The sequence below is a fragment of the Balaenoptera borealis genome (genome assembly GCF_965194805.1).
Source record: "Balaenoptera borealis genome assembly, chromosome: 19".
Taxonomy (NCBI): Eukaryota; Metazoa; Chordata; class Mammalia; order Artiodactyla; family Balaenopteridae; genus Balaenoptera; species Balaenoptera borealis.
The window spans coordinates 69,577,029-69,599,697 of NC_138878.1; the positions used below are offsets into that span (position 1 = coordinate 69,577,029).

The 22,669-nt window shown below is 50.6% G+C and overlaps 1 protein-coding gene across 1 annotated transcript in view; it reads left to right on the plus strand.

Annotated features, from left to right (window-relative positions):
• LOC309617301 (uncharacterized protein) overlaps positions 1–19,966 on the plus strand; it is a 66,938-nt gene extending 46,972 nt beyond the window's left edge. Inside the window, exons 3-5 of the mRNA XM_082369408.1 lie at positions 12,154–12,230; positions 14,612–14,792; positions 16,611–19,966. Of these exons, the coding sequence (XP_082225534.1) occupies positions 12,154–12,230; positions 14,612–14,748 (214 nt within the window). The 3' untranslated portion in view covers positions 14,749–14,792; positions 16,611–19,966. The remainder of the gene's footprint in view (positions 1–12,153; positions 12,231–14,611; positions 14,793–16,610) is intronic.
• Positions 19,967–22,669: the final 2,703 nt, after the last annotated feature.

Consider the following 22,669-nt stretch of genomic DNA (forward strand, 5'->3'; position numbering starts at 1 on the left):
TTAGGTGGAATACCCCATTAGGAAGAAGTGCACGTAAGGCAGGTTAGTGAGTCAAACTCCTCTGCCCTCTGTCAGCAGTGGGTGCAAAGGCATTTAGACCAAGTGCTTTCATCCTTTGATGTGCAAAGTTTTCACTATATGAATGATGTTTTGTTTGTTTGCAGGTCAGGAGCCTTGGTCTCAATATCCCTGTTTAAAAAGTGTTATCACATGTCTGCCAGAAAGAATTGCTGATGACATTGGAAAAATTTGAGAGTTATCCTTAACAATTAAGGGTTTTTCAGCAACATGGATGGAACTAGAGATTGTTATACTGAGTGAAGCAAGTCAGACACAGAAAGACAGATATCATATGATATTGCTTATATGCGGAATCTAAAAAAAAGGTACAAAAGAACTTATTTACAAAACAGAAATAGAGTCATGGATATAGAAAACAAACTTATGGTTACCAGGGGATAAGTGGGGGAGGGATAAATTGGGAGAATGGGACTGACATATACACACTAATATATATAAAATAGATAAGTATTGATATGGACCTGCTGTATAGCACAGGGAACTCTACTCAGTGCTCTGTACTGGCTTATATGGGAAAAGAATCTTAAAAAAAAGCAAGGGTTTGAGGATTATGTAATAATATATATATGTGCAAAACCTTTAACATGAAAGGAAGAATCATTTAACTCTGTGGTCCCTGTTATGGTGTAAACATATTGTACCTCTAATTTTCAAATTTTGAATCCCAGCTCCCATGTTGATGGTATTAGGAGGTGGGGCTTTTGGGAGGTGATTAAGTCATGAGGCCAGAGACCTCAAGCATGGGATTAGTGACCTAATAAAAGTAGCAAGAGAAGATCTTATGCCCATTACATCATTTCATTGCAGAGCCAGAAAACCCACATTATGAACCAGAAATTGGTCCCTCACCAGACAGTAAGGCAGCTGGCAACTTGTCCCTTTTTAAAATTAATTAATTAATTAATTGATTAATTTTTTGGCTGCGTTGGGTCTTAGGTGCGGTGCATGGGCTTCTTATTGCGGTGGCTTTTCTGGTTGTGGAGCACGGGCTTTAGGCGTGCCAGCTTCAATAGTTGTGGCACGCAGGCTCAGTAGTTGTGGCTTGCGAGCTGTAGAGTGCAGGCTCAGTATTTGTGGCGCACTGGCTTAGTTACTCCACGGCATGTGGGATCTTCCCGGATCAGGGCTCGAACCAGAGTCCCCTGCATTGGCTGGCGGTTTCTTAGCAACTGCGCCAACAGGGAAGCCCTAAATGTATGACTCTGTTTCTGTTTTGTAATTTAGTTCATGTGTAGCCATTTTTAGATTCCACCTATAAGTGATATCTTATGATAAGTCTCTTTTTCTGTCTGACTTATTTCACTTAGAATGATTGTACCTAAGTCCACCCGAGTTGCTTCAACTGGCCTTATTTCATTGATTTCATGGCTGAGTGATATTTCATTGTACATAAGTACAACATCTGCTTTATCCATGTTTTCCTTCCAAGGACATTTAGGTTGTACCAACTCGAGGCTCTTGTAAAGAGAGCAGCACTAAACGTTGTGGTGCCTGTGTCCTGCGGATTTTTGTTTTTCCGAAGATGTATGCTGAGGAGTGGAAGTGCCGTATGCTCTGTACATCTGTTTTATAGATTTTTTGGGAAACACAATACACTTCTCTAGAGTGGCCTTTGGCAATTTACATTCCCACCATCAACGTAGAGGGCTCCCATTTCTCCACGCCCTGTCCTGAATTTCTGGGTTTTACACTTTGTGAGAATGGCCCTTCTGACTGACGCGAAGTGATACCTGCTTGTAGTGTTGATTTGCATTGCCCGCCTGTTTGGTAGGCCAGAAAGGGCATATGTGTTTTTCCTTAGTATATTCAGGAAAAACGCATATGCCCTTTTGGCAAACTGCATCATTGGCGAATTCAGCCGCTTTTCATGTGCTTTAATGACGAGTCCAATCTACCTCTTGAAATACCTTTGCTGCAGTTCTGTCTTGCTTTGAAGTCCTTTTTGATGACTTACCTCAAGAGATTTTTCAACAATAGGTATCATTTACAAGCCTGCAGGTTTGTGAATTGCAGTGCCCCGGAGCTCCATTTTTCAACTTGCTTTTTTGGGAACTGGCCACAAAACAGCAGGGTTGCTTCAAGCCCTATTCTGGTTCTGGAGGCAAGCTGAGCCTTTGGTCAATTCGTCTTCCTGATTGGAAATTAGAGTGACAAGTGCCTGTGCAAACACCTAGGGCTTGTCTCTCATTGGTTCCACCCCTTCCTCTTCATCCTCCAGACAAATTCCCAACTGTGCGAAAGAGGGTTTGAAGGTGCTGACTTCCCCAAGTGGGGAGATTGTTAGGAAGGAGGCTGGAGGTGGGAACCCGAGCACCAGGAGACGAGGAGATGAGGAGATGAGGTGCCTTTTCCAAACTCTTCCCAATCACACGGTGTACCATCCTCTGCATGTCCCATGCATGTTTTAGCTGTAGGAAGATTCCCCTGCACCTGGAGATTTGGGACCCATAAAATGGGGACCAGGCAGTATTACTCTAAAGGGGCTGCATTCTCTGGCCTATCCTCACCAATCCTGTCAGCCCCACGAGTGTCCAGCCTTAGGTCCCATCCAGCTGTGGGTCTAGATGTGGTCAATCCAGGTTGCATCGCAGCCCCTGATCAAATTTTGTAAGAATTCCTCTCTCTCTCCCTGTCTTTTTTTTTTAAATTTATTTTTATAATGGGGTGTAGCTGATTTTCATTGCTGTGTTTCTTGCTTCTATACATCCACTTGATGCACTTACAGAGAGATATCAATAAATTCTTTTTCAGTTTCTACTAGTCAGATATATTCTTTTCCTGTGAATAGAGTGTGCTGAGTCCAGTTCTTTGAGCAATGAGTAGGTCTTGTCGATTCCAGTATTGGTTTATGGAACGGTATCTGTGCCAATTTCAACCTCCTGGTTTCTGCCTCACCCCACTGCACCTTTCCCCTTAAGCAACCATAAGTGTGTTCTGTAAATGTGTGACTGTGTTCTGTTTTGTAATTCAGTTCATATGTGGCGATTTTTAGATTCCCCCTATAAGTGACATCTTATGATAATATTCATTTTGTCTGACTTATTTCACTCTCAGTGACCGTAGTTAAGTCCCGAGTTGCTGCAACTGGCCTTATTTCATTGATTTCAGGGCTGAGCAATGTTCCATTGTACATAAGTACTAAATCTTCTTTATCCAGTTTTTCCTTCCAAGGACATTTAAGTTGTACCCAGGTCGAGGCTCTTGTAAACAGAGCAGCAGTAAACGTTGGGGTGCCTGTGTCCTGTCGAGTTTTGGTTTTTCCAAGATATACGCCCATAAGTGGAAGTGCCGTATGCTCTGTAGCTCTGTTTTTTAGATGTTTTAGGAAACACCATACACTTCTCCAGAGTGGCCGTTGGTAATTTACATTCCCCCCATCAGTGTAACAGGGCTTCCTTTTCTCCACGCCCTGTCCTGCATTTGTGGATTTTACCCTTTGTGAGGATGGCCCTTCTCACGGCTTCGAAGTGATACCTCTTTGTAGTGTTGATTTGCATTGTCCGCTTTTTTGTTTGGCAAAAAATGGCACATGCGTTTTTCCTGAATATATTCCAAACCCTATTTGGCCAACTGCATCCTTGGCGAAGTTCAGCCGCTTTTCATGTGCTTTAAGGGCGAGGCCAATCCACCTATTGAAATCCCTTTCCTGAAATTCTGCCTTGCTTTCAAATCCTTTTCGTTGACTTACCTCAAGATATTTTTCGACGATAGGTATCATTTACAACCCTGCAGATTTGTGAATTGTAGCGCCCCTGAGCTCCATTTTTTAACTTGCTTTTTGGGGAACTGGCCACAAAACAGCAGGATTGCTTCAAGCCCTATTCTGGTTCCAGGGGCAAGCTGAGCCTTTGGTCAATTCCTCTTCCTAATTGGAATTTAGAGTGGCATGTGCCTGTCCAAACACCTAGGCCTTGTCTCTCATTGTTTCCCCCCATTCCTCTTCATCCTCCAGACAAATTCCAAAGTGTGCGAAACAGGATATTGAAGGTGCTGATTCCCCAAGTGGGGAGATTGTTAGGAAAGAGGCTGGAGGTGGGAACCCGAGCACCAGGAGATGAGGAGATGAGGTGCCTTTTCCAAACTCTTCCCGAACCAACGGTGTACCATCCTCTGTGTGTCCCATGCATGTTTTTGCTGTAGGAAGGGTCCCATGCACCTGGTGATTTGTGATCCATGGAATGGGGACCAGGCAGTATTACTCTAAAGGGGCTGCATTCTCTGGCCTATCCTCACCAATCCTGTCAGCCCCACGAGTGTCCAGCCTTAGGGCCCATCCACCTGTGGGTCTAGATGTGGTCAATCCAGGTTGCATCACAGCCCCTGAACCAATTTTGTAATAATTTCTCTCTGTGTCTTTTTTTGGAATTTATTTTTATAATGAGGTATAGGTAATTTTCAATGCTTTGTTTCTTGCTGCTCTACATCCACTTGATTCAGTTACAGAAAGACATCATAAATTCTTTTTCAGATTCTTACCAGTCGTATATATTCTTTTCTGGTGACTAGAGTGTGCTGAGTCCAGTTCTTTGAGCTATAGAGTAGGTCTTGTCGATTACCTATTTGGTCTTTGGAACGTATCTGTGCTAATTTCAACCCTCTGGTTTATGCCTCACCTCACCCGACCTTTCCACTTTAGCAGTCATAAGTGGAATGTGTGACTAAATGTGTGACTCTGTTTCTGTTTTGTAATTTAGGTCATGTGTAGCCATTTTTAGATTCCACCTATAAGTGATATCTTATGTTAAGTGTCTTTTTGTGTCTGACTTATGTCACTTAGAATGATCGTACCTAAGTCCACCTGAGTTGTTGCAACTGGCCTTATTTCATTCATTTCATGGCTGAGTAATATTCCATTGCACATAAGTACCATATCTTCTTTATCCAGTTTTTCCTTCCAAGGACATTTATAGTGTTTCCAAGTTGAGGCTCCTGCAAAAGGGCTGCACTAATAGTTGAAGTGCCTGTGTCCTATGGATTTATGGTTATCCTGAGATATACACCCAGGAGTGGAAGTGCCATATGCTCTGTAGCTCTATTTTTTAAAAAATTAATTAAATTTTTTTGCCTGTGTTGGGTCTTTGTTATTGCACACGGGGTTTCTCTAGTTACAGCAAGTTGGGGCTACTCTTCGTTGAAATGCATGGCTTCTCATTGCAGTGGCTTCTCTTCTTGTGGAGCACGGGCTCTAGGCGTCGGGCTTCAGTAGTTGTGGCACACGGGCTCAGTAGTTGTGGCTCACGGGCTCTAGAGCACAGGCTCAGTAGTTGTGGTACACAGGCTTAGTTGCTCCGTGGCATGTGTTATCTTTCCGGACCAGGGCTCAAACCCATGTCCTCTGCATTGGCAGTTGGATTCTTAACCACTGAGCCACCAGGGAAGTCCCTGTAGCTCTATTTTTTAGAATTTTTAGGAAACATCATACCCTTCTCCAGCGTGGCTGTTAGCAATTGACATTCCCACCATCAGCGTAGCAAGGTTCCCTTTTCTCCACATCCTCTCCTCCATTTCTTGTTTTTACACTTTGTGAGGATGGCCATTCTGACTGGGGCAAAGCGATACATCTTTGTAGTGTTGATTTGTATTTCCCGCATGTTTGGTTGGCACAAGGGCGTATGGATTTACACCTGTATGCACTTTTTGGCCAACTGAATCATAGGCAATGTTGAGCAGCTTTCATGTGCTTTAACGGCGAGTCCAATTACCTCTTGCAATCCGGTTCCGGCAATTCTGCTTTGTTTTCAAGTCCTTTTCAGTTACTTACCCCAAGCCATTTTTCCACGATAGTTGTCATTTACAACCCTCCAGGCGTTGTGGATTGCAGTGCCCCTGAGCAACTGTCTTCAACTTGTTTCTGGAACCGGCCACAAAGTGGCAGGATTGCTTCAAGCCCCATTCTGGTTACAGGGGCAGCCTGAGCCTTTGGGAAATTCCTCTTCTTGATTGGAAATTAGAGTGGCATGTGCTGTCCAAGCACGTAGAGCTTGTTTCTCATTCCTTTCCCCCCTTCCCCTTCATCCTCCGGACAAATTCCAAGCCTTGCACGACTGGTTGTTGAGGGTGCTGACTTCCCCAGGTGGGGAGACTCTAAGGAAAGAGGCTGGAGCAGGGAACCCTCCCCCAGGACATGTAGAGATAAGGTGACTTTTCCAGACTCTTCCCTCCCATCTGGCCCCCCATCCTCTGGGGTTCTGTCCGGACACCGCGGGGTTTCCAGCGGTGCGGGGTCTCTGGCGCCACCCTGCAGGGAGCAGCCCTCCTACCCGCGCCTGCAGCGCCGCCTGCTGGTCTCTTCGTCCTCCCATCAGGCACAGTCTCCCACCTTCCCCGCTGCCTCGAATGATCTGTCTCCTCACTGTCCTGTGATAAGCCCCTCCTCCCCACCGCCATCACGCCCAGCTCCATACCCCTCGTCCAGCCTCAGGGATGACCCAGGACTGGGCTCCCCGCCTGCCCACCCTTGGTCTGTGTCCTCAATCCCCCTGTGCAGACAGGTGAGGATCCCCTGCAGAGGCTCCCAAACGCTTCACCCCTCCATCCTCCCCGGGGTCAGCCCATGTCCTGTCGGGATGTTCCACCCTCACCAAGCCCCCAGGTACATGGCAAGGGCAGGCATCAGGCCTGCTGCGTGCACTGCTGTACGTCCTGCTGTATACACAGGCATGACCCTGCCCCAGGGTGCAGGAGAGGCAGCCTTACCTCGGGACATGGGGAGAGGGGCTGCCCACAGGGCGGACGTCAGCTCTCGGCTCACCAGGCAAGGGCAGCCGGGTTCGTGCTCCTTGGACCCTTTCTCACCCAGCAGGACCATGACCCGGCTTTGTTCCCACCCCCATTGTCCCTCCATTGGCCATGCTCTTGTGAGCAGAGCAGGACAGTGTGGTCAGTGGTTACAGGCTGAGACACACAGACACTTGCTGACCCATGTGCACCCATGCTGACCACACGGAACGGGCACTACACCAGGGCCTGTGCAGTGTGGGTTCACCTGCCCACAGAGAGGCCGGGCCTCTGTTCTGGCTCCAGAGGTCACCTTGAGTCTGACGGGAGTGTCCGTGCTCCGTGGGCCTCGCTCCAGCCTGGTCTGTGCTGACGGCGTGATACACGGTGGGGCTTCCTGAGTCGCCCCCGGGGGCTGGAGACCAAGGTCAGGCACATGGTGGTCCCCACATTGACGTGACAGACCCCAATAAACCCTGCACTTCAGGACTCAGGTGGGATTCCCTGGGCTGCCACAGCTGAGGAAGCTGGATCCTGCTCATCCCCTCTGCACTCGCTGATTTTAACTTTCATCCTTCACCATAATAAACCCTGGGTATAACAGCTTTAGGGAATTCTGGGAGCCTCCAAGAAAAAAGAAGCCGGGAAGGGGGTCTCTGGGTCCCTGACTCTGCAGTTGGGGTCAGAAGTCGGTGGGGAGGATCTTGGGGCCCTGGAATCTGAAGGGCCTCTACCAGGGGAGGGTAGGAGACCCCGGGTGGAAGTTAAGCTGAGTCCAAGGCCCTCCTGCGTAGGAGGCATCCTAGCCCCGGGGATCCTGAAGAGGCCGGCTCCCTCCTCCCCTCCGCCCCCAGGCTTGGTCCCTGCTCTTGAGAAATTCCCTAGGGTGGGGTCCTGGTGCTGGAGGTGCCCCGATGCTGTGGCCTCCTGAGCCTCCACGGAGGATAACGGGAGTGGGGGAAGACTTGTTCACAGAAAGGGAGCTTCTGCCGGAACAAAGCCTGGGTCTGCTGCCCCCGACCCCAGGTGCACTGGGGCAGGAACGTGAGAGCGAGGCTCCGTCCCCTCCCGAGACACCCAGGACACATGGGCGCTGGGCGCTGGACTCCCACACAATATTAAAATCTCCCACGTAGGGGAGACGTGGGAGCCCCCAGGAGCTGGAAGAGGCAGGCAGGACCCTCCCCTGGAGCCTCCGGAGGGAGCGCGGCCCTGGGACACCTTGACCTCAGACGTCTGTCCTCCAGGACTGAGAGAGGACAGGTTTCTGTTGCTCTGAGCCTCCATTTGTGGTCGTTTGTCACAGCTGCCCCAGGAAGCTAATGCAGCTGGTGAGCAGCTCCCTGCCCTGATCTAAACCCTCCCTCCTGTGTATCCCTACTGCGTGCTGTGACCCATCTCAGCTGTGAGCACACAAGCCACAAGCATATGCTGGGTCCTGTGAGCCTCCCAGCCAGTCCCTGAAGGTGAGGGCGGCCCTGCAGACCCCAGCCCTTTCCTCCACGTCTAGTAGGTGGAAGACCCACTTCTCCTTGCCATTCCAGAAGCGGTTCTGGGGCTGTTCTGGGAGGGCTTCTGGGGTTATGCAGGATGAGCCCCTGTTGCTATGTCCCCACTTCCCCACAAGAACGTCCAGAGCAAGCTGTTTGCCCTGTTGCCTGAATGCCCCCCCCCCACCAGTTTTCTCAGGAAATAATCAAGGGGTTCTGTAGCAGCGTCTGCGGGCAGCTCTGCATCTGGGCACACGTTCACATCTTCTGTGTAAACACCGAGAACATTCCCTGACACGTGCCCCCAGCTGACCACCTCCGCATGCCGACCACAGGCCCCAGTGCGGGCGTCAGACTGACCGCCCGTCTCAGCCTCCTCCTCTTGTTGTCAGAGCTGCTCCAGGCCCTGCTCAGAACCCGTGGACCCACCTTTCACAGGGCTGTCCTCCACCCCCAACTTCAGCAGAGTTCACCTAAGTATTTAAGTTAAGGGGTCCAGAGATAAGAAAGGAAGCTACAAACAAACAGATGGAACCAGCTGGGACCAAGATGGCAACGAATGTGACCTCCAACAGACCCTGAGTCTCCTCACAGGTTGAATTTACTATATCAGCATATTAAGTGACACACCTACCGGTGGCCATGACTGGACATGAAGGACCAAAACCGGGTGAAAGGAGGTGGTACCCCACTCACTTGGGAAAAGCCCCGCCCCTTCCCCAGAAGGCCTCTTCATCCCCGTCATTAGCCGCACTCCTCCTCCCTTTGTCTTTACTCTTTAAAATTAAACCACTCTCTCCAGGAGGCTGAGAAGTTGATCTGTGAACTTAGTTCCCGCTTCTCCATTCTTTGGCCACTGAACAGAGCCTGTGCTGTGGTGGTCTCAGCTTTGGTTTTGTTATTTGCCTACTTGAACCCACATGGAAAAAGGAAACCTTCCCCGCTGAGGCAGAGCGCCTCGCCAGGCTAGGGCCCGAGCAGGGTCCATGTGATTTCACTTGGTAACAGTCTGTAAGGGGACCGTGGTCTCTGCCCATGGGGTGGGGGGAGGGAACACCTAGAGCCACAGCACCGGCTCCATGGACGGCATGGCCCCTCGTGGGCCTGGACTGTGTGCTGTCGTCCCCCCACGCCTGACACCCCCTGACAGTCATGACGCGGTGACACTGGCTGCTGGGCGTCCAGTCAGGAGGGACCAGAGGCAGCACCTGGGGCCAGATCAGACGTGCCTTTTCACGGGCAGGGGACATAGGAGATATTAGGACTTTGTGTGTAGAAAACAAACCAAGCGGCTAGAAGGTGATCTGAGCTGTGGACGTGAAACCCACGTGCGAGGTGAGAGCTCCCACTGGACACTGGCTCAGAAGCTTCCGCACAGGGGATGACCACACCAGTGCTTCCCGCCCGACCCCTCCAGGCCTCCCTGGTGGGCACGGCTGGACCTGCGCTCCTCAGGCTCCCAGACCCGGCACCTGAAGGGCTGATGCTGGCAGGGCCTGGGGACGCGAGTGGTCACCCCACCAACGCTGCTTGGCTCCTCCTCCCCAGTGACCAGGGGAGGGAAGCCCCGTGGAGTCTGAGGCCTGGCACAGGCAAAGCTCGCACACCCCCTCCTCGGGACCCCCGGTCCCACCCTGCTTCCTCAGCCCACCGTCTGCCCCTCCCAGTGCCTGCGTCCCACCGACCCACATTCCTGGTGTGGACGTCCACGTACACAAGCTGCTCCGTGTCCTCTTCCCACATGGGACACCCCCATCCCTGCTTCTCCCTAATGACGGCCTGGACCTCACCTGTTCTGGGCAGGAAGAGGGCCGAGGAGGAGGCCGGCCTCTCCCATCTGCCTCCTGGGGGCCCAGACACAGGGCTCTGGGGCTGCTGGGCCTTGAGTTCTGGACGCTTCCAGGTGTGGGATGAACCTGCCACTGCCCACTGGAGCTGCTCCTTCCGAGATTCAGGAAACCGGGGGACCCACCAAACGGAGCCCATCCCCAGGCTCTGCTGCAAGTCTGCTCGGATTTGCTCTCCTGATCCTGAAGACAGACCTGCGGGAAACAGGACCTGCGATTTCCATACTGACGGTGTTCTGTGGAATTTCCACTAGACCCCTTTCTACCCTGTTCTGAGCAAATTACTAGTCAGTCCACGCTACCATCACCCCACGAGCAGACCAGGAAGCTGAGGCTCCGAGAGGCCAAGTAATCCAGCCGGAAGCACAGGTGTGGGACCACGGAGTGGGGTCTGCACCCGCCACCCGCCCAGGGGGACTGCCCACTCCCCGCAGCTTCCACACCTGTTCCCTTCGCCCCCCTCCCGGGGCCAGCTCACAGAGCCTCCTCTTGGGGGGATTCACTCACCTTCTTCTAACAGGATCCGTCTCACTATCCTGTTCTGGGATCACCCGGAAGGCTTGTCACTCTGAAGCAGGTTCAGCCTCACGTCACCAGGGCAGCTTTCCTGGATCACACTCACCACCTGCACGTCCACTCCCAGCTGAGACCCAGAAAAGCCCCCTCGGCCCCGAGCCCCATGGCTCTGCCTGGGCTTCCACCCCCTCCTGGATGGTCCATCCCTCTCATGTCCCCTGCAGGGTCACCAGGAGCTCCCACCTGCCCCAGACAGGCTGTCTGCTCTGTCCTGGGGAGGCCTCCATGGTGTCAGGTGGAAGACACAAGAGGTACCCGTGAGGCCTGCCTCACGCATCACAGTGGCCAGCACCCGCCTACTGACCTCATCGCTCTAGATGGACAGGGGTTCAGGGGGTCCGTGGCATCTCCTGGTTCTCATTTCATCCCAGCACTGCCCACAGGGAAGTTGCTAAGCAACTCTGTGCTGGCTGCACAGAGAGAACGCTCATACACACGCCCCCCTCCCAGCACACGGGGCTCTCGTGGTCAGGCCCCTCCCAGGATATGGAGCTCACCTGAGCAGGTACCCAGCAGCCCCCGGGGCTCTTGTGGTCAGGCTCCTCCTAGGATATGGAGCTCACCTGGGCAGGTACCCAGCAGCCCATGGGGCTCTCGTGGTCGGGCCCCTCCCAGGGTATGGAGCTCACCTGGGCAGGTACCCAGCAGCCCCCGGGGCTCTCGTGGTCAGGCCCCTCCCAGGATATGGAGTTCACCTGAGCAGGCACCCAGCAGCCCATGGGGCTCTCGTGGTCGGGCCCCTCCCTGGGTATGGAGCTCACCTGGGCAGGCACCCGGCAGGGCTGGGCACGCAGGAACCGTGCACATAGCCCTCATTGCAGAGCACCCCCAGCCCACCTGTCGCTCAGAGCTGACACAGAGCACCTCAGAGCAGGACCTGAACTAACAAACAGCAGCTCCGACAGGTCTGTGACCCTAGGCTTCACTCTGTGCGGCCTCCCTCTGCCTGGTCTTCCAGGGGCTTCCACTGCAGCTGGGGCACCAGGCCTCTGTCTCCACCCACCACCCCTCCTCTCTCTGACTCCTGGGTTCCTCTCATTAGGAGAGGGTCTCCTTGAAGTTGTCTCCCACTCATGGACCAGACAAAATGATTAGAAAACAAGCAGAGTTGCAGCCCCGTGTCTATCCTGACTCTCAGGACCCCACACCTGTTCCTTAGACCTGGCTGGTGCAGCAAGGCCCATTTTCTGCAACTGTGAACCCCTCAGGGGCGAGGATTGGCTGACCTGGGTAGCCTGACACGGCCGGCCAGCCCTCCCCAGGTGTGCCTGGGTTGAGGTCTATATAAATACTCCTCCAGGCAGCAAGAGACCCTGCAGTTGTGCCTGACGCCATGTTCTCTGCCCTGTCAGCAGTCTCGGGGCTGGGCTGGTGGGAGGGAGTAGGGCCCACAGATCTGTGGGTGACCCGGTGTGAGTGGGGCTCTGCTGGACTTTCTGCAGGAGTTGCCAGTCTGCTACCTGCGGAAGAAGAGGATGTGTCACCCATACCTGTCGTTGGAATTTCTCCCCGGGCAGAGGTGAGGAAGGAAAAAAGCAGTGGGGGCTGGGACAGGAGGGGTACCTCAGGCAGGGAAATGGAAAGCTTCCAGAAGAGCGCCCGGGGCCAGGACCATCCTGGCTGGCCTGCAGGCACTAAGTCGGCCTGCGTGCTGTCGCTGGTGTGACTCCAAGCCCCTTCCTCTAGGCTTTAAAGTCTTTGTACATATTCAGGTGTTTTATCTGGGAAGGGTGGGAAAAGTTCAGGAGCAGCTGGTCGGGGGCTCAGCTCACGTTTACTCAGAGACGCCTCCTCACAGTCCCCCAGCTTTGCAATGAGGACGGTCCTTGTGTGGGGGCTGCTGGCTGCATGGGAGACGGTTCCCCACCTGTGACCAACTTCAGAATTGTTTACCACTGGAGCAAGTGTCCTGATAGGGTTTTCATCTGTGTAACTAGTGGGTTCTTAATTAGCAACGTGAAGGGTGACATCAGAAGTCCTGAATCAGGATGGAAATACTTATCCCCAACAGGTACAGGCGTAAAAACCTGGGGAGGCCGTGTGCAGCCGGCATCCTTAGGGATGGGCTTCCGACTGACCGCTCAACATTCTGGTGTCCAGCCTCTGCTTTAGGATTTCTGGGGCCCAGTGCTGACTCTCAGGGCTCTGCAATCCAGCCTCTGTCGGCCTTTAGTGAGACCTGCACTTCCAGGATCCTACAGAGCAGGGTCTGTGTGACCGTTCTGTGGTTTGTGTAACAAATGACCACAAGCTGGGTGGTTTAAAACAACAGGAATTCATCCTCCCCCAGTCCTGGAGACCAGACATCTGAGATCAAGGTGTTGCAGGACGGAAGTCTCTCCAAAGCCTCCAGGATAGGGTTCTTCCTGCCTTTTCCGGCTTCTGGGGGCTCCAGGCATCCCCAGGCTCGCGGCTGCATCCCTCCCGTCTCTGCCTCTGTCTTCACGTGGCTTCTCCTCTGTGTCTGAGTCTCTCCTGTTTTGTCTCTCATAAGGACTCTCTCAGTTGGATTGAGGGTCACCCTAACCCAAGATGACCTCACCTCGAGATCGTTAACTACATATACGAAGACCCTTTTCCCAGATATGGTCTTGTTCACGTGTTCTGGGGAGACATATCTTTTGGGGCCAGCATTCAACCCATTACCTGTGTATAAAATAACCCTCATTTTAGGAGATTACCAAGGTCCTGTATAGACTGGCACAGACAGCAGCCATGTGGGTGGGGGTCTGGGGAGAATGAGGACCCTGGAATCACCTGGAAAGGCTGAAGTCCTGGCTGCATGAGGTGAGCTCTTCCACCACGGGATCCATGGAAACAGCCACTCCACTCTGTGGAAAGGGACCCAGTGCCGAGTCCAGAAATGGTTATATTGCAAAGCTGGCTCTTCTGGGATTTCATCATCAATAGCATCATGTAACCAATAACTACGGGCTTGGAGGAGTCACTCTCTGGCACATGATGACAGCACTGTCACTTTAGGCTCATGAAGCCTAGAATAGGTATGTTTGAAGGAGAAGAGTTTGGGAGATGGCGAAGCTTGGTTGTCAAGGAAACTGAGCAGGTTTGTCAAGGTTGTCAAGGAAACTTCTCCCTTAAATTGAAGGCAGGACTGGGAGAGCTGAACTCCAGGGATCTTTTAAAGGGGCTGCTCTGAGGCACCATCACCTGAGAGGTGGTCTCAGTGTGAGCTGGGGTTTGAGAAAAGTGTGATGAGATTAAGCCTGACTTTCTGTGACAGCTGGGGAGGAGTTTGTAAAGCACCTTGGCTTTTAAGGCAGAAGTTTGTTGCTGGAACAAAGTGTCTCCCCCAGAAATTGACTGAAGCTCAAGCTGTCTCTGTCCCCTTCTTGTGAGAGTCCAGGGCAGGTGGGTGTCAGGTCCCAGGCTCTGTCCCCCTTGTTTCTCCTCCCTGCTTCCAGGTGAGGGCTCCAACCAGCAGGGTGGGGTGACCAGGTGGGCATCATGCCCTCCGTCCTAGGATGCAGGCTGGTCAAGGCCCTCACCACTTCCACCCCTTCCCCTTGGTAACACGAGACACTGTGCCCCAGCTGGAAGGGGTGGGAAGGCTGGGAGGTGCAGGGTAGCCGTGAACAGGAAAAAGGGAAATGGGTCCTGATGGGCAGCTGCGCGGCCCTGCTGTGGGGGTCGCCCAGACGCTAGCGCACAGACTCTGAAGCTTCGATGCTTTGTGGTTCTGGAAATCCTATAGGAGACGGTCCACAGCAGGTGAAGCTAATGCTCTCAGTGGAGGTGGTGAAGCCAAAGATCCGCAGTTCAGACTGAAGGTGCCGATGTGGGCGTACATACAGGACAAAACCATCTCGTGTGAATGGATTTCAGGCACGTTTAACACGAATGCAGTCGTGTTAATGCCTGGCATCTTCTTCCTCTCCTCAGGGACCCCCTCCTCAGTTCCTGAGGATCCTGTAACTCCCGTACAGGGGGATGGAGAGTGGGCTCTGTCCAGTCAGAGTACGCTGCGTGTGAGTCTGCTCAGGACCGACGTAACAAATACCACAGACTGGACAGCTTGAATAACAGACCTATCTCCCAGTCCTGGATGCTGTCTGAGATCAAGGTGTGTGCAGGCTGGCTTCTCCTGAGGCCTCTCTCCTTGGTGCTTAGACAGCCGTCTTCTCCCCAGGTCCTCACGTGGTCTCCCCCTGTGCCTATCTGTGTCCTAATCTCTTCTTGTAGGACCTCAATCCTATTGGATTAGGATCCACCCTAGTGACCTCATTTTTACCTTGATCACCTCTTTAAAAATCCCATCTCCAAATACAGCCACATCCTGGGGTCCTGGGGGTTAGGGATTCAGCATGTGAATTTGGGGGGAGGTGGCTGAGCCTATCCCATCCTCCTTAGGAACAAGGTGTGCCTCGGTCCTTCCTTCCCTCAAGTCACACGAGGTGATGTAGTGGCTCAGGGAGAGGCCACTCGTGCAGAGTCTGTGTCCCAGCTGGGGAGCCCTTCTCTGCTCTCTCTGATCAGGCAGTGGCCGTGCCAGTCCCCTCCTGAGGCGAGCGGTTCTGGGGTTTCCTGCCGTGTCGCCTGGCCTGCTGAGGTGCTCATTGTCAGGGAACCCAGGAGCCAGCAGCCTCGTGGGGGTGCCGGGGACTCTCAGGGCCTTGGCAGATGTCTCTCCCAACAGATACCCTAGCGAAAGTGGGGAAACATTTGGGGGATTACAGGTGGGAGAGAGTCACAGTCTCGTTTATGCTTCAGAAAGACCACGTTGGGGTGGGATGTGAGGTGCACCGTGCGGGCAGGGAGTTTTGCCAGGGCCTGATGGAGGAACCAGGCATAAGATCGGGCTTGGGCCAGGGCTGTGGGCGTAGAGGTGAATTAGTGTGGGAACTGGCCACAGACTTGTCGAAATCTCGGCTTCCTTGTGCACCGAGGCCGAACAGAAATACGGAGACAGGGATTTTGGAGGAAGAGAGAGATGGCTTTATTCTTCTGCCAGGCAGCAGGGAAGACACAGCGGGGTAGCGCCTCAAGAACTGGGCCCGCCCTCCTTGAGAATCAGGGAAGATTTTATACGTGGGGCTCTCGTAGTCTGGGGTATAGGATGAGGATCGAAGTAGTGAAGGTCTTGCATTCCTCCTTTCCTTTGCATTATTTCAAAACAGTCATAGCTGGCATCAGGCCGCCCGGTAATTGGGGTCCAGCAGTCTGGTAATTGCATCCATTTGCCTCTGGTTTATCGCCGGTGACCTTGTTTCTGAAATGAAAAACTATAGGGGGGGATTTGTTATGAGGGGCATATAGAATGTAAGTGCTGGACATAATAAGGTTAGGGAGTGAGAGGCAGGGGATGTAACTCACACAGAGTTAGGGGTGATGGGTGCTGAATGTAAATTACATAGTGTCAGGGAGTGAGGTTAGCTTTGTAAAGTACAAATCTAGTTACTACAAATGAGTGACAAAGTAAAACAAGGAGTGATGAACTCTTTCAGGCCAGGTTATGTTTCTTCTCTAGCCTGTTCGCTGTTCCCTTTGTTTTCCTTGTTCTCAGGGGAGGGAAAACTTCATTTCTATTTTGGCTGCAACAAGACTCTGGAGGAGCAGATGACAGTCAGTGGGGCACAAGGAGAGTGGGAGCCTGGGAGACTCCAGTGTTACTGAACAAAACTTGGGTCCGCTTGCCCGAGTGCAGTAAAGCCATTCTACTGACACTGGGTGTGGTGAAGGAAAGTGCAGCTTTAATTATACAAGTGCCAATACAAGGAGAACAGGAGGCTTGTGCTCTAAATCCCCGAACTCCCTGAAGGATTTCAGCACAGCAATGTTAAAGGCCAGGTGAAGGAGGGGGGTCGCAGGGTATGTGATCAGCTGGTGCACAGTTCTCTGGTTGATGGTGAGGTAACAGGCGGTTAACACTCTAAATTCTTAGGCACCAGAAGCTCCGGGGCTACCTGTTCAAGATCATCAGGTAGTTGATTTCTTCCGTTTGGTGGTGGTTTTAGCATCTGTAAAACAACTCAGGAAGCGTGCATCAGATGCTGTTATCCAGGTACTTCAGAGAGGAGCTACAGCAGAGGATGTGGGGGAGGGGTCTGTCCTGGGAAGGCCCCGTAGGGTCCTACTCGGTTACACCCGGTGCCTGGGCTCGGCAACCTGGGAAGGTGGGGCTGCTCCTGGGTGTGGGGAGCTGCAGGATCCCGGTCCCCTGAGGGCCCTGTTAGCCCCCAAGGTGAGATGGGGGTGCAGTGACTGGACAGAGGCGTCTGGCCTGGGAGAGGGGTCCAGGCTGGAAATGTCACGGGAATCATCGCAGGGAGGGAGAGGAAAGGCCAATGGGGGCAGGTAGGTCACAGCAGACTATGTGCAGGTGACTGCGGTCCTGTTGGAAGCAACTCAGAGCCAGAAAGGAGTGGCCGTCAGGGGCTCAGCTCCATTCTCTTGTTCCTTTGTAAAACCGCTGTGTCAGAGTTTGAGACACTGCCAGTAGATGTCTGGGCCCAGTGCTGCCATGGCTTCATCAAAGGGGCCCAGGGGGAACACAGAACCACTGCAGACCCCGCCCATGTCCTCAGTGGGAATGAATCCCATCGGGGCTCCTGGGCTCACAGACTTGAGGGAACCTCTGTCCTCAGGACTGGTCTTCCTCCTTCCTCTCACCTGCTGGTCAGAGGCCCAGGAACCCCCAACCTGGCTCCACCCCCAGGGCCTGGATTCTGGGACAACTTAGGGGTAAGCAAGACCCTCATGCTCCTTTATCTGCCTGGGGGCGAGAATGTCTTAAATGCTGCAGTTGACTGATTATGGAGGGCTGAGTGTTTCCAGCAGGTATGGGTGGAAAGATGGGGCGTGAAGTTCCTATGTCTGCAGGGTCTTCCCAGCGTGAAGATCTGTGTGTTTCCCCCGGCCCGTCAACATCCTCCCAGGAAGCCCAGATCCAGGATTACGAGGGCAGAGGCTCTCCCCTTGCTTATGTGTAACTTCCCACTCCCACAGCAAGGAGCCTGGCTCCCACCATCTGCCATTTATGTATGCATTGCTCCTTTCCAGGTTACATGTGCAGAGTTTTCAGAATTGTTAGCTACTACACCCTGGAAAGAACTTCGTAAAATAAAGCCCACTGTATATGTACGGTCCATTTTGCCTTTAATCTACAGATTCCATTCATTTCCAAAGGTAACTTAGGTCAGCACCTTTTATCCCATCCCCTACAGTGAGTTGTTTCCATATATTTCTAATACAGTTAGACTCTGTCACATTATGTATTCCATCCTGCAACACTCTTACATTCTAAATAACTAAATTTGAATAGATTATGATTGACCCCTTGGGCTATACACATCTGTGGGTTTAGACAAATGCATAGTGACAGGTATCCATCCTAGAGTGTCACATGGAATACTTCAAACGCCCCACCCCATGATCTGCTTATCATCTGTGTAGCTTTGCCTTTCCCAGAATGTCACCAATGGGGTCATACTGTGTGCAGCCTCCTCAGCCTGGATGCTTTCACGTAGCAGTATATACTGAGGATTTATCCATGTCTTTCCATAGGCTGATGGTGCATTCCTTTCTGCTGAGTAGTATTCCACTGCATGTGTATGGGTGGAAAAACAATTTTCCCTCTACTTTTCTAGGTTCTTGGTTGAGGCCCCCCTGCTCCTGAAATAAAAGACAGATTACCAGGAGAAAAGCAGAAGTTTAATTACATGTATACCTTCTGAATACAGAGGGGATAGTAAGGAAAACTGAGTCACTCCCTGAAATGACCAAAACCATCCCCTTAAATACCGTCTTCAGCTAAAAAGAGAAGAAAGATGCTGGAGAAGAGGGGAAGGCCAGTTATGGCAGGTTATCCTGCAAAGCACAGTAAACAAGGGTATGAGTGTTTGCACATTTAAGTCAGGACTTCTCCATTGAAAAGAGTTACTTATTTAATTATCCTTCTATTTTTGGTGCAAAGAGGGACATACCCTTATAAATGGAGATTTCTCTACTGTAAATGTCCTTCATAAAACTGCAATCTCAGTTTTCTGAGATTTAAAAAAAAATAAATTTATTATTTTATTTTTGGTTGTATTGGGTCTTCGTTGCTGCGTGCAGGCTTTTCTCTGGTTGTGGCGAACAGGGCTGTGGTGGCTTTTCTTGTCGCGGAGCACAGGCTCTAGGCATGCGGGCTTCAGTGGTTGTGGCACGTGGGCTCAGTAGTTGTCGCTCGCGGGCTCTAGAGTACAGGCTCAGTAGTTGTGGCTCACAGGCTTAGTTGCTCTGTGGCATGTGGGATCTTCCCAGACCAGGGATCAAACCCGTGTCCCCTGCATCAGCAGGCGGACTCTTAACCACTGAGCCTCCAGGGAAGCCCCCCCCCTTTTTTTTAAAGCAGACAAATTATCCTTATGTCAGAGAGACATATTTTGGGGTGGCATATTCTACTCGCCTTGACATGGATGTACCCCAATTTGCTTATGCATTCATCTTTTGAAGGATATCCTGATTTTTTCAAGTTTTTAGCCATTAGGAAAGTGCTGCTGTGCATAATTGCATCCTTGTTTGCATTTGGACATAGATTTTCAAAGCAGTTGCCTGAATACTGGAAGCATGATTGTTGGATCCCAACGTGAGACTTGTTTAGCTTTGGAAAAAACTGCCAAATTGTGTTACAAAGTGGCTGCACATGCATCCCCCCAGCTACGAGGGAGAGCTCCTGTTGTTCCTCACCCTCTAGCATTTGTTATTGTTATATTTTTGGAGTTCAGCAGTGCTAATAGGTGTGCTGTGATATCTCATGATTTTAATTTGTAATTCCCTAATGGTATATGATGTTGAGCTTGTTTCTGCATGATTTTTAACATCTGTATATCTTTTTTTGGCGGGATGCCTGTTCAGATCATGCTGTTCACGTTCATGCTGAGAGGAGCCCTGTCTCCTCAGGACCCACTGGGGCTTTGGCTTCTGGGACACGCGGGTTGCGTCCACGCTGACGGCCGGGCTTCAGGACAAGCTGGGGTCGAGTCCACACTAACAGAAGCCTAGTCTCCTCAGGACCCCCTGAGGCTTCAGCTTTGGGACACTGTGGGGTCCAGTTCATGCTGACAGGAGCCTGGTCTCCTCAGGATCTGCCGGGAGGTGACACCACTGAGGGAAAAGGTGAGGAATTGTGGGAGAAGGTTCCTGTGCGTGGCTGGCCACTGAGGGTGTCTGTCTTCAGAGGACCCAGGAGAGGAAGGGCTTGATGTGGAAAACTGGGTTTTTGGCCGCTTTTGTGTGTGGTGTAGACAGAGTGCAGTGTTGTTCTTTGGTGAGTGGCGTCTGGTTTTCCCAGCACCGTTTATTTCCTTTCCCTGGTGTATGTTCTTGGCTCCTTGCTTGTGAATTAACTGATCACATACCTGTAGGTTGGTTCCTGGGCTCTCTGCTCTGTTCCTCTGGCCTGTGCGCCTGTTTTTGTGCCAAGTCCATGCTTTTTTGGGAATGTAGCTTCATAATGAAGTGTGAAGTCAGGGAGCGAGATGCCTCCAGCCCATTCTCCTTCCTCAGGGTGGCTTTGGCTCTTCTGGGTCCTTTGTGGTTCCACACACATCTTAAGATTGTTTGCTCTGTTTCTATGGAAAATGTCTTTGGACTTTTGGTAGGGATTGTGTTGAATGTGTACATTAATTTGGCTAGAATGCATATTTTTTAAAATTAAAAAAAAAAATTTTGGGCCACACCATGTGGCATGCAGGATGCGGGATCTTAGTTCCCCAGCCAGGGATCGAACCTGCGCCCCCTGCAGTGGGAGCGCAGAGTCCCAACCCCTGGATGGCCAGGGAAGTTCCACCTTAGAATGCATATTTTCACACTATTCTTTTTACCCATGAGCACGGGGTATCTTTCCCTTTATTTTTGTCTGTTCAGTTTCCTTTATCAGTGTCTTCCAGTTTTCAGTGTGCAGGTCCTTCACGTCCTTGGTTAAATTTACTCCTAGTTATCTTTTTGGATGCAATTGTAAGTGGGATTTTTTAAAAAAATTCTTTTTCTGATGGTTCATTATCAGTGTATAGAATCACAAATGATTTTTGTGCATTGATTTTTCTTTCTTTTGTATCCTGCAGCTTTACTGAATTCATTTTTTAGTTGTAACAGTCTTTTGGTGGTTGAATGTGGAAAACTAGAATTCAGAAATCCCACTGTTTCAACTACATCTAGGTCATCCACAGCACCCAAGACATAGTGGCTCCCAATATAATCTTCCCACGGTGCCTCTTGTAGTATGTGGACTCCTACGAGGGTGATTGGCATCACCACTGTGGGTGAGCTGGATCTAGGTAGAGCTTGGCCTCTATAACAAAGTTTGATGTCAGTATTTCTGGCGTGGTATGACATGGTTGTTTGATAAGCACTTTATTTTCTAGTAAATTTCAAGTGTATAAAAAACTTCAAATAGCAGTATCAAGTTTTCCACATTCACAAAATACTCCAGTTTGTTTTACCCTGTGAGGGTGGGAGGGCCACTCTCCCAGGGAACAAACACATAACCCCAAAATGGGGAATAATTATGGTTTCCACATTATAATCCTATCCCCAGACCTGCTTCAACTTTCACCAGCTGCCCCAGCTTTGTGGAAACGTATTTTTCCATTCGAATCCAGTTTTCTTTTCTTGGAACCATCACTGGGGCTTTTCCTCACTTTAAAAACCTTGCTGGATTTAAAGTGTACAAGATGAGCATGATCTGGGTGGTTTTTCTGTATGGCTTCTTTCACTTAGGAGGTTTTCAATGTTTATCCACATTGTAACATTGATCATTATTTCATTCATTTTTTCCATTGTGATTAAAAACACATAACATTTACCACTTAAACCATTTTTTAAAGCTTTTTAAAAAAAATTATTTTATTTTTTGGCTGTGTCGGGTGTTTGTTGCTGTGTGCAGGCTTTCTCTAGTTGCGGCGAGTGGGGACTACTCAGTTGCTGTGTGCAGGCTTCTCATTGTGGTGGCTTCTCTTGCGGAGCATGGGCTCTAGAGTGCAGGCTCAGTAGTTGTGGCGCATGGGCTTAGTTGCTCCACGGCATGCGGGATCTTCCAGGACCAGCGCTTGAACCCGTGTCCCCTGCATTGGCAGGCGGATTCTTAACCACTGTGCCACGAGGGAAGACCCATTTAAACCATTTTTAAGTGTACAGTGCTATGGCGTTAACTACATTCACATTGTTGTAAAAATATCCTCACCATCCATCTCCAGAACTTTATTTTCCCCATGTGAAACCATAGCCATTAAACACTAACTCACCTCAACCTCTGGCAACCTTATTCTACTTTGTCTTTGAATTTGACTTATCTGGATACCTCATACTAGTGGAATCATAGAACGTTTGTCCTTTCTGTGTCTGGCTTGTTTCACTTAGCATAATAACTTCAAGGTTCATCACATTGTAGCATGTGTAAGAATTACCTTAGTTTTAAAGGTTGAGTCCATTGTGTATATACTACACTGTACTTATCCATTCATCTGTTGAAGGATGTGTTGTGTTGCTTCCACCTTTTGGCTATTGTGAATAATGTTGCTATGAATATGGGGTACAGATATCTGTTCCAGTCCTTGCTTTCTAATATTTTGGGTGTACACCCTGGAGTGGAATCAAGGGATCATACATTTTCCATGTTTTTGAGGAGCCACCATACAGTTTTCCACAGCGACTGTATAATTTTACTTTATTCCTTTATATGACAGAATAATGCAGCTTATGGGTCTACCTTATTTTGCTTATCTATTTACCTGCTGATGGACATTTAAATCTTTTCTACCTTGGGCTACTGTGAACAGTGCTGCTATGAATAATTGGTGAACAAGTTTTTGTTTGAACACCTGTTTTCAATTTTTTGGGTATATGTCTAGGAGTGGAGTTGTTGAACCACATGGTAATTATATTTTATATTTTTGAGTAAATGCTAAAGTTTTGTACACATAGACTGCACCATTGTACATCTCCACAAGTAACTTTTAAGGG